Source organism: Barbus barbus (genome assembly GCF_936440315.1).
Source record: "Barbus barbus genome assembly, chromosome: 41".
NCBI classification, from domain to species: domain Eukaryota; kingdom Metazoa; phylum Chordata; class Actinopteri; order Cypriniformes; family Cyprinidae; genus Barbus; species Barbus barbus.
The window spans coordinates 24,486,798-24,503,288 of NC_136719.1; the positions used below are offsets into that span (position 1 = coordinate 24,486,798).

General features: G+C 36.1%; 1 protein-coding gene across 1 annotated transcript in view; it reads right to left on the reverse strand.

Moving 5' to 3' along the window:
- Nucleotides 1-420: 420 nt before the first annotated feature.
- The window catches only part of LOC306860183 (disks large-associated protein 4-like), a gene marked incomplete at its 5' end in the record, with an annotated part of 38,732 nt that continues 22,661 nt past the window's right edge, over nt 421-16,491 (reverse strand). The window contains 5 exons of the mRNA XM_079401751.1: nt 421-4,693; nt 5,717-5,869; nt 7,102-7,193; nt 8,683-9,044; nt 14,158-14,246. Of these exons, the coding sequence (XP_079257877.1) occupies nt 4,469-4,693; nt 5,717-5,869; nt 7,102-7,193; nt 8,683-9,044; nt 14,158-14,246 (921 nt within the window). The 3' untranslated portion in view covers nt 421-4,468. The remainder of the gene's footprint in view (nt 4,694-5,716; nt 5,870-7,101; nt 7,194-8,682; nt 9,045-14,157; nt 14,247-16,491) is intronic.

Here is a 16,491-nt window from a genome sequence, read left to right on the forward strand (position 1 = left end):
AATTAATTAGCATCATTTTAAAATAAAGACGCTTTTCCACTTTCTTTACTGTTTACAATTACTGCTCCATCGCACAAAATGCAGACAAATACAATCCTGGTTTTCTGGCTTTTTATTACAGCAAAACTTCACCCAAAAAATGGAAATTACCTGACAATTTACTCACCTTTAGGACATCCAAGACGTAGATGAGTTTCTTCATCAGATTTGGAGAAATGTAGCATTGCATCACTTGATGGAATCCTCTGCAGTGAATGGGTGCCGTCAGAATGAGAGCTAATAAAAACATCACAATAATCCACAGCACTCCAGTCCATCAGTTAACATCAGGAGAAGTGAAAACCATGTTTGTAAGATACAAAACCATCACTACAATCCAACATGAACAATATAAAAGCACCATCAAACACCACATCTGTTGCTTGCCATGTTCTTGTTAAATAAAACTTTATTTTGATCGTAAAAGAAATATTTCCCACAACAATCCTACAATCTACAGAGTGTAACGCTGTATATCTATATTACTTTAAAACATGTCAGCTCTGAAAAATAATAGCCATCAATGATATCTATAGTAAATCTCTCGTTCTCTGGAGATGTAAGAATGAGATTTGGGCCTGTATGCATATTGAATTCACTGATCCAGGATCAGATTCCATGTGGTTGTTCCTGTATTGGTCACAAAAGCACTCAGAGACAGAACCAAACTCGCATGTGATTGACCAGTGTTGAACCAAACGCTTTCTATCATCGTAATATGGCACTTTGCACAAAAATGGTACAAAGAACAGGCTATGAACTTTAAAAAGTCACACCTAGGAAAAAATATGAGTGTTTTGTTTTCCATTCATGCCATAAGAGGTTTACAATGAGTATTTGAAATCAATATTTAGACAAACCCTGATGTATTCTTCAGTGTTTTCTAGCAATAAACATGTCATGTACCTTAAGAGAAGGTCAAGGTAAAAAATTAAAAAATACATAGTTGCTGCAAACTGCTTGATTTTGACAAAAGCTATAAACACATGTATAATGGGATGATTTACTTTGTTTTACTTCTCTTCCCGCCACCTTGTCCAAATGACGTCACTTTCCTCCTTAAATGTAGGCCTATATTTTTATCCATACTAAATTCAGCATTTTAGTATTTTCAAACTATCACATTTATGAAAAGTGCTTTTTAAATCAACTAAAGCAGTTGATTTAACACTGGCGATTCACTATAAAGATACAAACAATAGTGCAAGAAACAACCTGATGGCATGGACAAACACAAGATGACGTACGAAAGCGTCCATATCGGCCCTCGCCATCAAGCTCGGAGCTATTTCACTCCAAAGTTAGCATAAGAACAACATGACAATGTGAAATACATTTGATTCGTGTCCATCTGACACAATGGCGCACATATAGAAGTTCAACAATGTCCTTCAATAAAATCGGAAGCATCACCTGTAAAAAAAAACCAAAGGAAAGGAAATAAATAAAAGTATACAAAGGCAGGCGAGATGTCCACTGAAAGCCGTAAGTGTGTTGAGTCCAGTGTAGCCCTATTAAGATCTGATGGGTTTGAGTTCATTGATATAATCAATCCTTCCATAGGAACACAAAGGCTTTAAGACTCTGATATTGCTATGACATGCAGAGTTCAGAGATTTGTGCTGAGGATCAGTGTCTGTTGGAAAAGCAGGTCAGGTAACACGAGAACGGAAAAACACATCAAAGATGAACAAACTGAACGTTCACACGCCTGGACCGGACGATTGAGAAAACCACTTTTCATCTAACAAACGGTAATCATATGCTACTTTATTGCTCAAGTCAATTGAGTTAAATGTTTGATGAATCTGAGCGTTCCGAGCTGTGATTGGGACAGAAATGTATCAAATTCATATTTGTGATAAAACGGCAAATATACAACTTGAATGTGAATGATTCGACTCTGCATAACAAATATCATTTTTAAATCCACGCAGAATTAACCTTAAAATCAGAAAATGCTTATGCTTTATTATAGTTCTTTGGAAATTATTCCTTATTATTCAATTCTTCCCACCACCACCAAGATGAAGAATTGAATTTTGAATGAAAAATTAAACAAATGGGTTTTGCCACCCAAATTTGAACCTAAGAGTGGCATGATTTGTAACTTGATTGTACAAGGCTTTCGGTTTCATCCACTTCCACACTGCTGAAGAAAATAACAGAAACCCTTGTAATGGTTTTAATGGGAACTGAAGTGGTCCTGGACTACTGTACAGGGTTGCCAGATCTGTGTAACAAAACCAGACCAAAGGTCCATCAAAAATAGCCTAAAAACAACTAACAACATACGGCACTCCCACACCTAAACTACATATAACACACCATTTCAACTTGAACTCCACTAGTAACAAAGGATATTCATAAAGGAGCCCTTCCCACAAAACTCATAATTTAGCACAGGTTTATCATTGGTAGAATGTAAACTATTTTGATACGCATTTCAGCCGATTACAATTTATGCAGTATGTAAATTATTAAACCAAAGGAAAAAAAAAAAAAAAAAAAAAAGAAATCAACAGTTTACAAGTTGCCCAATTCTGCAGGAAAACTGGAGACCTGGCAACCCTGATACTGGAAACCATTAGGTAAAGGTTTTATGGTAAAGTGTGGATGGTTTGTAGTGAAAACAATTAGAAGTTCTGTGATAGTTTCTATTGTTTTTTTTTTCAGCAGGAATGAACAGATTCCAACCATCATTATAGGAATGATGAATGTGACTCGTGTTCAGAGACTTGTTGAATCCAAACTAAAGCAAGTTTGAACAATGCACCACACAAACCATGAAAGCTTCTGAAACATTCATGTGAGCCAACAGAAAACTTCAAGGTCTGATACAGACGCACTTAAAGGAGTAGTTCACTCAAAAAAGACCACTTGAAGAAAATGTACTCACCCCTCAGGCCAACCAAGATGAAAATGAGTTTCATAAGCACAGATTTTTAGAAAGAAATATGGATAGAGGACTCGTATTTTAGCCAGAAGCAACAGTTTCAAGTTAAACGTCTTAATAATGGATTTGTTTCTTATAAACAGTTTCTCACTTCACATATCAGCTGTTTGGACTCTCATTCTGACGGCACCCATTCACTGCAGAGGACCCATTGCTGATCCATAAATGCTACATTTCTCAAAATCTGATGAAGAAACAAACTCATCCGCATCTTGTATGGCCTGAGGGTGAGCAAATTTCCTTTTTGGATGAACTATTCCTTTAATGCTTATAATGGCATACAAACTCTGAAAAATGAATTAATTTTTAATTAAAGTGGCATCAAATCTCCATTTCATTCAAACTTCATTTTCCTCCTTTGGCTTCAACGTAATTGGCACATGAAGAAACCGGCAGGATCACAAAGGTGAAGTGTGTTCAAATCTTTCTAACCTAGTTTAATACGCACAGATAACGAAGTAAAGCATGTGTGTAAATACTGACACTTCTGCGCTCGACGTGTGGAAATCTGAAACAACATTTCCAAATCAGCAAGTTCTCAGTAACGGAAGTTTTTAATATCGGACAAAGAAAATAATTAAAAAACATCTTCGATCACAAATGATGGGCTCTGATTGGTCAGGACGCGTGGTTTATGCGGTCATCGCTTGAACCGGAAACCGTGTGCTGGAAACATGGAATGACTGGACAACAAAAACAACTGAAAGCATTAAAATTATAATAATATTACAAAACAGACTGTTGGCCCAAGTAAAAATCTGGACATTGTCATTGAGTTTTTAAAACATTCATCATAAAAACAAAGTGGAGTGGTCATGTTTTAACCCTATTAAATAATCAGATACACTGAGACGGGTCGTACTCCGTGCGCCTTTACGTGAAAAACAAAACAAGCCGGATGTGTTTCTTTGTTCTGTTGTACTGGAGTGAATCAAACAAAACTAGTGGAGCGCTAAAATCAGCTTCCGCTGTGCTATTCTACCACTTCCTACGGCGATCCGCTTCAAGTATCCGTTGTACCGTCCAAACATTTCCATTCGAGCGATGGAGAGAGGAAATCAAAAGGTGTCTGTGAGAACAGGAAGACTGCGCTGATGAAAGACAAGTGCACACGTGCAGGATCCTGAGTGCATGCTGTAGGAGGGGCTTCCGTGGGTCATGTGACGCGTGTAAAGGGTCTGAGATCTGAACGAAGGTCTTTTCATTTTCAGAGATATTAGCACAATTTACAGACAAAGTCTTGATATATTTCCATGAGATAATTAACTTTTATAACATTTAGAATTATTACAAGGGTAACCATAGAAATTAACGTCAAGGGGAGGTTCTTCTGTGGCAGCGGTGACACGGTAGCGTTCCAATTCAGTTTTTTGCCCTTTCTAAACTCGTATTTTTTGCTCATGGTTTCTGACCCTGGTGCGCGCGAGCGCTAGAGAGCGTCTGGTCGTGAGGAGTTTGTTATTTGGGGGTTGGTTAGAGTCGAGTCTGAGCCTCGGGGACGTAGATCTCGATGCTTTCGGCGCTCTCGGTGGCGGAGTTCTGCCGTTCGGAAACCGCTCGCTTGGCCGCCATCAGTCGCTTTCTGGCCTCCTGACGCTGTTTATCGGCCACCGAGTCGCTGCTTTTCTCCTTCCCCCCCATGGTTTTGACCTTGACCGTCTTCTTTGGTGTGTGGGATGGAGCGGACTTCTTCTCCTCCTGAGGACGTTCATTCAACAATTAAAATCGGCATATGTTAAATAGTACATTTATTAATAAAATAAACAGAAATATACATTTATAAAATACATTTACTAAATAAATATGTAAACTACATATTTGTAATATTTATGATTACGTAATCAATATTTGTAACTATTAATATAAATTAATAATAAATAAAATATTTCATTTTTAACTATTAAAATACAATATGATAGCTTATAAGTTTTATTTAAAAATAATTACATAAAATATGTACATTTATAAAATACATATTAACTTAAATATTAAATAAATTTAGAAAATAAAACGTATAAATATTACATTTCTAAAATAAAATATCAAATCTAAAATCTCACTTTAATTACTGTAATTTTGAACTATTACGATAATTACTAGATTAATAAATAATTTAAGATTTTATCTTTAATATTACTTTTTAAACTTTACACTATGCTAGCTTATAATATTATATATAATTAACATTTATAAAATATATACAGAATAAATATGAAATTTCTAAAATATTAAACAAATATTAAATGTCATTAATATTAAAATAATTATTGGATTAATAAAAATAATAAAATATTTTCATAAAACATTTATACTACTTGTTAACTTAAAAATACTTGTGTTTTACTTAAATGCTTATGACATTAAATAAAAAAAGAAAATCAAAATGAATATTGAATATTACATACAGAAAATAAAAATGATAAAAAAGATAATTTATCAAATAAATATTAAATTAATATTTAATCATCTATTTTTTTTTAAACAATTAAATACATTGTGCAAGTGTACTACCTTCTACATAAACAGTATACAGGCTATTCTTTCATAACTATATTTGTGTCACATGATTTAATTACGAATGAGCAGCTCAAATCTGGTGATACAAAGTTCTAGATCTAAAAGCTGAAGTATATCCACAAACCAGAATATTTTTCTACATTCCAATTGGTTTTACAAGCAAAGGCACAGGAAAATGATGTTCGAAAAGTTCATCAGTTGGACCTTTTTGTCCTGGGTCTCAGACATCTTCCAGTCATTGGACCTGAGGAGGTGGAGCTCGTCAAACTTCATGCTGATGTCCTCGATGGAGAGCTGCAGCATATCCCAGAACCCGGCCAGATCCTGCGCTGTGGGCCGCGGCTGAGCGTTCGCATCCTGACCCAAAACACACACATCAGTCATCAGTCATCAACTGTACAGCTTCACTGAGTCGCTGTGGATTAAAGAATCTGCCAAATGCTTAAAAACAAGACAAAAAAAGCATCTGGAAGAGAAGAGAATCAAAGTCTGTCCAATTCAGGTCCATGGGATCTGTTTTTCTGTGTCAAAATGACCAATACATATTTGTAATGTTTCCTTATTTCCAATCTTAAACAGCCAACAACAATAATACAAGACAAAACAGGAGAATCCAGCACAGTAAAGCAGTCATGCGTCTGTGATGCAGACAGAGATCCAGCAGAGGGCGCTTCTGCTGCCTCATTCACTTCACCTCATACAGGTCTGACAGTGTCTGGCTGAGGATCAGCACTCCTGCAAACTCATGTCTTTCCAAGTGAAAGAAAATTAACAGGAAAGCATATGGCGGGACAAGATTTTATCCAACAGGATTGGAGTGTAATGGAATCATAAGATACACAAAGATATTATAGACTTGCAAGTTATGTCAACAGAACAAAAATATTAATAACAAACCATATTTTATTTATTTTTATATATATATATATATATATATATATATATATATATATATATATATATATATATATATATATATATATATATATATATATATATATATACACATACTCACACAGTATACATTTTGAAAATATTTACGTGTACATTTATATAATGTATATTCTATTTATAAATATATTTAATATACAGATTTAAAAAATCTTAAATATATACACATGCATGTGTGTGCATTTCTATATATTTAAATATACAGTACACACATTTTATAAACAAAAACTTTTTTGGATGCTATTAATATATGTATATACATCTTAAAATGTAATTCATTCATACATATTAATTATAATTAAATGAATAAAGATGAAATAATAGTAATTCTTTATTCCCAATGCATTATGAATACATTTAAAAGAAATATAAAATAAATTATATACTTTTTAAATTATATTTCACTCAAGCAGCCTAAGTTGTCAGAAGAAAAAAAAAAATACAATTTTATATATATATATATATATATATATATAAAATACATGTAAATAAATATTAAGTAATAAAATAAACAGTTTTTCTTAACATTTAATAATTTTATATACATAAACATCTTAAAATATACAACTGCAAAATAATAATAATTTAATGAATAAAGATGGAAAAAAATATTTCTTATTTCTTATAGAGCCACTCACCAGGTTCTGCTCACAGAGACCCCGAAACTGCTGGAACTTCTGAGACATTAAGAGCTGAGCGCTGCCAACAGCACTGCGGACCTTCCCCAAAACTACAGCAACACAGATAGACACGTCACTCATTACACAGCAGCTCAAGCCCTTCATCATCATCATCATCATCCATTCTCTCGCTCCTCTCATGCCAGGTTCAAAACTAATGACTTTAATCACCGGCTCCAGGAGCCAAAATTAGCAGGCAAGAGAGAGGCGTTTCTGATTAAAGCTGGTTAATGAGGCCGCGCGTTTAGAGAGGGACTGATATCATCCGTTATTCATGGATCCGCCGGGCATCTGAATGAAGCTCCTGAGATCGGAGGACGGCCAGATAAACCAGCAGCAGCTTCCTGCATTCATCTCACTCCTAACTGAATTAAGATCTACACAAGTCTGAAAACAGGCTTTTCAGTTCAGTACGGTACAAAAGCTCATTGAAGGTAATTATTCACAGATCAGTCAGTGATGATGTGCATAAATAATAAACCCAATGACTTCACAGTAAGCAAGTTTTACTGAACATTGTTACCCTTAATACTATTTTACAAAGAAAAAATACATATATATATAATATATAGTTTTATTTATTTATTTATTTATATATATATATATATATATATATATATATATATATATATATATATATGATCATAAAAAATGTTTTAATTCTTTACTGTAGAAAAACAGACACAAACATCCATATATATTTATATATAGATTAAGGTAAATAATTTGTTTTATCATGTATATAGTAAAATAATTATATTATATATAAACTATGTATTATAATAATGTCAATAATTTATTCCATTCTTTATTCAATTATAAAAGTTATTCGTTACTGATTAGTTGAGTAATTAAATGGATTAGCTGAACTGATATGAATTATATATTTGAATATTAAATGGAAAATAATTAAATTAATTGCTTCAACCCAAAAGGAACTGATTGGATAATTGATTCATTACCAATTAATTTTTATTATTGTTTCGTTGGGCAATTAAATAGATTTCCAAATAATACAAAATAATAATAATTAGTAGTAGTAGTAGAAAAATGTGTATTAATTATTACATAATTATTTAATACATTACAATTATTATTAATATTATTAGGAAACAACAACAATTATGATTTTATTTATTGGATAATGAAATTCGCTGTCAGGTATTTTTTATTATCGATTAGCTATTGAGTAATGAAATATATTTTTTGTTAACAATAATAAACTGAAATTACATATTTCAATAATATAAATGTAAATTAATGGGTTTTATTAAATCAAGTACAATCTATAATGAAATGCATTGTCAATTATTTTTATTATTTATTGTTAGTCGATCAATTTAATAGATTTTTCGATAAACTGAAAAATAAAATTACATATTTTAATAATCAGATTTAAACAGATGGCTAATAAAATTCATTGTAATTTTTTTTTTTTATTATCTATTATTTGAATAATTCAACTGGAATTAATAACATATTACATAGTAATTAAATTGAAAGGAATAGATTTTCTGTTGTATGATGGTGGCACCTCACCCTCCTCTGACAGCTGCTTGTCTTTGGTCTCCTGGTCCATCTGCTGACACCAGGCCTCCATGCGCTCGGTCTCGGCCTGCAGAAGCTTCTGGAACCAGCGCCCGTCCCTGAGGCACGCCGAGCCCCCAGGCTGCTCCACGGCTCCGTTCATGCTCCCGGCCTGCAGAGAGGGGTCAGGCGGCGGGAGGGAGGAGGGGTCCAGCGCCGGGTCCAGCTTCTCCTGCAGCGAGGGCTTGTGAAAGCTGCCGCAGTCCAGACTCTGGCGCGGCGTCTTGTTCTGCGAGGGTTTACCGTCGGACTGCTCCTGAGATTCAGCCTCCGTCGTCTCCTGTCTAGACGCCATGCTAGTGAAGCGACTGAGTCTAGACACACAGAGAGAAGAGACCCGTTAAAGACTCCAGCCAACACTCAAACTACGCACTTCCATTAGTTTATGAATCCATTATGGAAAATCAATCAGCTGAAAGTGCATGGGGGAAAAAATTCAGCAATTTGTTCATCCTTTTGGAAATGGCTTCTTCACACCATAATGTTCTACTTCTAAAACATGCATTTTGTCAGAGATATTGTAATTAAATCACAAAATAATGTTTTCTAATTCAATCATTTTCCAATAAAACTGACATCATGATTATTAGACAGGGAGCGATTTGAGCTAAAATCAAAACCGATTAACTTTACCTTGATTACGATTATTTAACGATATTTATTTTTGCCCTCATAGTTCATTAGGGTTATAGTGTAAAAATACTCCACTATTAAATGTGGGATTTTTTTTTTCTAATGAAAGAATGCATTTCTTATATTTGTGATTTTATAATAATTGAAGGAAACTAACTATTTATGGTTATTTATTGAATATTTCAAACAATTGAAATCAATGCTTGATTGAAATGAAGACATCTTACGAAAAGGTCACATTTCAGTTTTATTGTAAAAAGCAAGTTTTCTAAAAAAAAAAAAGAAAAAGAAAATAGCTTTAATTTTTTGCAAACAAAATAAATGAATATTGCCTTGTCATAAGTAGAAAATAACCAGCATCTCCTGAAAACAAAACACATTTTAAATATTGTCATGTGAAAAGTAGAAGATAACTTGTATCTCTTGCAAAATAACAAAAATACATTGTGAAAAGTAGATGATAACCTGCATCTACTGTAAACAAATGTTTTAAATAATGAACGTACGCAAATAGAACACCGCTGATTAAGAGAAAGAGCATGGCACCATTGATCTTGTCCTGTCAATCTATAGCCCCGTTTCCACTGCAGGAACTTTCCCCAGGAACTAGGGATTTTGGGCCGGTACTCGGTGTGTTTCCACTGCAGGAACGTTCCCCAGGAACTAGGGATTTTGGGCCGGTACTCGGTGTGTTTCCACTGCAGGAACGTTCCCCAGGAACTAGGGATTTTGGGTCGGTACTCGGTGTGTTTCCACTGCAGGAACTTTCCCCAGGAACTAGGGATTTTGGGCCGGTACTCGGTGTGTTTCCACTGCAGGAACTTTCCCCAGGAACTAGGGATTTTGGGCCGGTACTCGGTGTGTTTCCACTGCAGGAACTTTCCCCAGGAACTAGGGATTTTGGGCCGGTACTCGGTGTGTTTCCACTGCAGGAACGTTCCCCAGGAACTAGGGATTTTGGGTCGGTACTCGGTGTGTTTCCACTGCAGGAACTTTCCCCAGGAACTAGGGATTTTGGGCCGGTACTCGGTGTGTTTCCACTGCAGGAACGTTCCCCAGGAACTAGGGATTTTGGGCCGGTACTCGGTGTGTTTCCACTGCAGGAACTTTCCCCAGGAACTAGGGATTTTGGGCCGGTACTCGGTGTGTTTCCACTGCAGGAACTTTCCCCAGGAACTAGGGATTTTGGGCCGGTACTCGGTGTGTTTCCACTGCAGGAACTTTCCCCAGGAACTAGGGATTTTGGGCCGGTACTCGGTGTGTTTCCACTGCAGGAACTTTCCCCAGGAACTAGGGATTTTGGGCCGGTACTCGGTGTGTTTCCACTGCAGGAACTTTCCCCAGGAACTAGGGATTTTGGGCCGGTACTCGGTGTGTTTCCACTGCAGGAACTTTCCCCAGGAACTAGGGATTTTGGGCCGGTACTCGGTGTGTTTCCACTGCAGGAACCAGGAACTAAAAAGTCTGGGTAAAAATTTGTGTGGTGAGTGGGGCGGGGCCGAGAGCCGTGGGAACGGAGCGAGGCCTGTGGAGTTAATGATAATGAGTGACACCTGCGACACTCACCGGTCTCGAGTCCCACGGAGGAGCTCCGGAAGGATAAAAGGAGGAGTGACGACAGTGGAAGACGAGAGAGGACCAGGCCTGGATTTTATTTTATGTTTTGTGTGCGGCAGTCGTCCGTGAGGGGCTGCCGCTGTACTTTTACGTTTGTTTATTTTGGTTATTAAATCTTTAAATGTTTGCCGGTTCCCGCCTCCTCCTTCCCGAGCTACGAACTTTGTTACAATTTGCCCCACAGAAAGTCGCGAGGTATTACTTTTTCAAAGGTCTGGAACTTTCGGGGGCAGGACTTGGGTGCTGAACATGCTGATTGGTTGAGTTCACGCAGCATTGTATTTCAACCACCATTTATTCGCATAATTTTTTTAAAAATATTACTGTTATTGTGTCATGAAATGTATCTTTAAAAGTATTTCAGGCGAGAATGTTGTTGTTTAAAACTCAAATCTGCGGTTAATTTATAAAGACAGCGAATTTATCATTTGAAAATGATTTCCAATTTCAGAGACGTGAGCTCCACACGATCACCGGTCGCTCAGTGCTCATGTATCCCAAAGAGAGGAGCATAACCTCGGCTAGTCCTTCTGACATTTACCGCTGGCTCTGATGTCTCTGTAGTGGTTCAATATAAGATATCATTCGTTTTGGGTAAATCTAACAAGTAATCTTTGGTCTTTATTTTATTAATCTATGAACATGGGCAATATTGTTTGATATAATATTTTGTTTTATTGTAATGTATAAGTAGGCTACGTTCCCTGAACTACATTTCTGCAGTTTAATTATAGGCATTTATGGTGTAATTACAACATTTTCTGTGTCAATCCCTGTTCATATTTCCCTTAAACAATGCGCTGTTACTTTAATTCAGTGCGTGCAGACGCACCGCTCCTGGAACGCACTGCTGGACCGCAGCCGTGTGCAGTCACTGCAGTGCGAACGCTTTACTCCGTTAACATGAGCGCAGAAACATACGCACTGCAAACGGAGTAATGTGAACCTGGCATTATGTGTGTGCGCTGCGAGTGTGCATGAGCGCACAATCTCCAGGAGAGCACACGAGCGCTCAATGGTTTCTTGTAACACTGGCAAGAATTAAAAAGAAATACTATTTATAAACTTTAGTGACGATGCGACACTGCCTCGATTGTGCAAGTGACAATTCCTGTGTCAACTGTGCAGCTCACTTATAGACAGACGCAATGTGATATGAAGCCATTTGCCATGTCTCACAGATAGTTTTCAAATTATTTAATGAAGAAATATGAATTTTACCTCACCTTCACCATTACAGCTATTTCACCCGCGCCAGACAGAGACTGAGAATTGTGCTGATGCATGTCATGCCAATCCTCTGACAGCAGGCATGTCATCAGCTTGAGATCGGTCTTTATAGAGACCGCCGATCAAACATCCCAAAGCGATTGTCGGCTGATAGTGATCGGTAGCCAATCAATCGGAGCACCCCTAGTACTTGGTATTGAGAAACGTGCGCAGACCTACGTCACCAGACTATTTGCCTAATCTTCTTTAGACCCGCGATGGAAACGCAGACAGCAACATGATAAATTGTTCCAGGTAATTTTGGTGGAAAAGCAGCTTATATGAGTATTTACTCTAGGTTCTTACTGGTCGTTCACACAGAACACATCTTTGTGTCTAAAACCGCGAGACGCAGTGCTCCGGAATGGTATAAAAAATAAAAATAAATAAAACAGCGCAGAATGCCTACTCCGTTGTATTATGTCAACCTGCTACTGTAAACAAAAGCTCACAACGCTTGCCCCGCCTCCTAGCTCTTCTGATTGGTCCACTGTTTTGGAACTGACATTGATGAGCAGCGCTGCGTGTAAAAGTTTAAAATCTTTTAATACACCACTCATGTGCGAGACACTACAAAACACGCGAACTCAGTCACACACGTCCGTATAGTGCCGATGCTGTAGTATGTTTTTAAGGGTTAAGTATTAATAGTATAAAAAAAAAAAAAAAAAAAAAAAAAAAAGGGAAAATTACGTCGGTAAGAGGTTCTGAATTTCGGTTTCAATCTCTTTTCGATTAATCGTCCCAGCCCTAATGATTATGAATTTCTTTTATTAAAATTTATAAGAAAAAAATTATAATAATTGTGTTAGAGAAACCAAACAACAAGAAATAATGTCACAAAATGAAATTGTATAAATCATAAATATCAAAATCCACCATTAATTATAAATATATATTTTTTTAAATAAAACTGAAACTACATTCTTATAAATGACATCACAAATACTGTAATTTACAAATAAAATTAAAAGTATTTTTAAATTCTTTCAAAATATATTTTCATATGATGAATAAATTGTTTTTAATCATTTATATTTTGCATGTATTATTTTTTTTTTTTTACATCAAGGGCAAAAAATACATTTCTAATTTGTTTTAGGGGGTAAAAAAACAAAAAATAAAATTGTATAGGCCTAAATTATGAAATCCTAAATATCAATTTACCATTAAACAATCATAATTTTTTATTTTTTATCAACATAATAATAAACATAATTATGCATTTCTTTACATACTGCAATTTAAAAGTAAAATTAAAATGTACAATTCTACAATATTATATACTTTTTCATACCACCAATAAACTGTTTCATCATTCTTATTACACAATTATTCAGTTTTGTGCATCAAGGACAAAAAAAAGACATTTATAATAATTTTTCTATTTTAAATTTTACAACTACAAATGTTCTTATAAACATGGCATCATGAATTTTAAATCGATTTATAAATATCAGTTTGACAAATATCAATAAAACCTCCCTAGTTCACATGCCGTTAGATATTCTCCATTTCATTGGACTGTCTTAGAAAATAAAAAGCGAACAGGAGGAGCAGAGACTGGGAATGCAGGCCGGGAGAAAGACAGACAGCTGGTGTGTGGGAGACAGCACACTTACAGAGAGACATGTAAATGAGAGCGATGGAAAGATATGAAAATAGACTGCAATGGAGAGCGCCAGGAAACAAAGCGAGTGGGAGATGCGCGCAGAATCTCATTATCTCCTGCCGTCTGCACTGAATCATTATTTGTGAGTGTTTTCAGCGCCATACATGGCTGAGAAACTCTGCTGCTGACTCACACACAAAAGTGCTGCCGTCAACATGCGTATCAAGTTCCAAAGTGGTAAACGGAGGTGCAACTTTTCTTTTCTGGAGGATGCAAAAGGCGGAAAGGAAACTCACGGCCTGCCGTCTTCAACCTGAACCCCGATGGACTGGAACCTGGTGGTGGGAGTTTGTTCCTCTTTCAGAATCGGCTGCACACAATCCACCTGCCACAAGAGAAATAACTCAATACATGTACAATATCCAATACATGTAGAACTTCAAATAGTTATGATACAGCTCTAATGAGCTCAACACAGCACTAAGGCCTCGTTTACACTTATTTGTTTATCACTTCGTTTGCCTATTTGTTCGGATATGTTGCCTATATCCGATTTTTTTGGCTGTCCGTTAACACGTTCTTTCAATTGTGACCAATATCCGATTCATGGGTTTACACTTGCCATACCATCTGAAACATCCCGCATGCGTTGTCATTTAGCGCCTCCACACGTGCTTCCTCCCGAGAATAATGTGACTTGTGCTGACAAAACAAGTCCAGCAAATTTGAAAAAGTTATTTTTATTTTCACATTCTCCATTAAAAGACCTCCAAAATTATGATTTTTTTTTTTTGGAATCAGACAAAAAAAGACTCGTTTGAAGTCTTTTTTTGAAGTCTTTACACCCGTTTGAAGTAGATATAGAGTGAGCAAAGTTGATTATGAGAAAGATCAAAGTTTTCCTCCAGTTCTTTTCTTATTAATAATTAAGCTACTATATTAATAATCACAATATAGCAGTTTTTTATTTATCTTTCCTATTATAAATAAGTAAAAAATTGGATTCTTCACTCATCTCGTCGTCAAACGGCCAAGAAACTCGCAGCAAGCAGGATTATAAGCTAAATTAATATGATATGATTATTTACCTCTGTGGTAAGAGGACACCGATTTCACGGTTAATGTGATATTTGATCTGTCGCTGTGCGGGTTAATGTTAGCGTTATTCTGTGAATGAAGTAGCCGCCTACATTTTTTTGTTGACAAAAAAAGGCCTCAACAATCTCTTTATCGTTATAAAAGTTATATCTTTAGGAGTGTGCGTGCGCAAAGTTTTATATAGCCTACTTATTTTAACGCCTCATGGAAAAGGTATGAACAGCATGCAGTATATAATATTGATGGACATGAGTCTTCATGTGTGAGGTATTTGAGGGCAACAGTTTTTTCGGGCCACTTGTAACGTTTAATTTTTTTGTCACATGTATCGTCTGTTGTAGGTCTCTTTGTTTGACTAGTTTTAATTGCACAATGTTTGGACTGATTCTCATGTGGCAATAATCAATTTTATAGTGTTATGATGCTGCAATGTTGACAAAAGAATAGGAATTTGAAAGACTGGTTTTGGCTCATCTGAAGGACATCACCGGACCCTTACTGGACCCCCTGCAGTTTGCCTACAGAGCAAACAGGTCTCTGGATGATGCAGTCAACCTGACCCACTGGTTGGGTCAAATATACAACCCAGCATTATGGGTCAAATTGTTAAACCCAGCACTTGGGTCAAAACAACCCAGCACGTGTTCTGTCCCATAGTGGCTGGGTTAAGGTTGGGGTTTTTAACTCAGCATTTTTAGAGTGTAGAAACAAATAGCCTAGAAAGAAACAAATTATGTATAAAATAACAAAATAACCTTTATCATTTTACATCTAAACAAAAGCATTCATATAGCCTACGAAAAACAAATTATCAAATGTAAAAATCACTTTAGTGTGTTCATTACAAATAAATTGATTATTAAAACTACAAAAGTAGTTAAATGAAGTGCTGTGAGTGATTCCCTCTTTTCTTTTAGGCTACTGATGGATAACATGGAGACAGACGGCCTACTGTAATGCACGAATCATATAAAGCTACACATCAGATGTTTTCCCCATCAGTTCCCCAAGAGTTCACTTAAGACAGAACAGATTATGTTTGAGTGTATACAGAAATACTTTATCGGGATCACGCGCCGTCGGAAGCGCAGTTATGCCTGTTTCACACATACTCTGTTTGTTTACATCTATCCTATTTATCCTATGAAGCGTCTGATATTTATATTCAGAAAATTGCACGCTGTTATTCCTTTACAGTTCCTACTCTCATAAAATACGTGCACGTTCAACAGCATTTTTCATCACAATGAATGTTTTTGCGCTGAATATGGTCTCCCTCTCGGACGCCCCGGCGCTCATTCAGTAAAGATTTAAACTTAAGACAGACTGTCAGGACGGACCTTTATGCAAAAATGGAAATGCTCACGTGAATGTGTGACATTTACAGATTAGGATATGACCGTAAACTGAAAGTACACGCATCTGTCAAAGCGCCTGACAGGGCAAGCCAGTACGCTAATGCATTATATTAGCTTAAAGCTTAAAATAAATCACTCATGTTTAGGGCTGGGTATCGTTCAAAAATGTTCGAT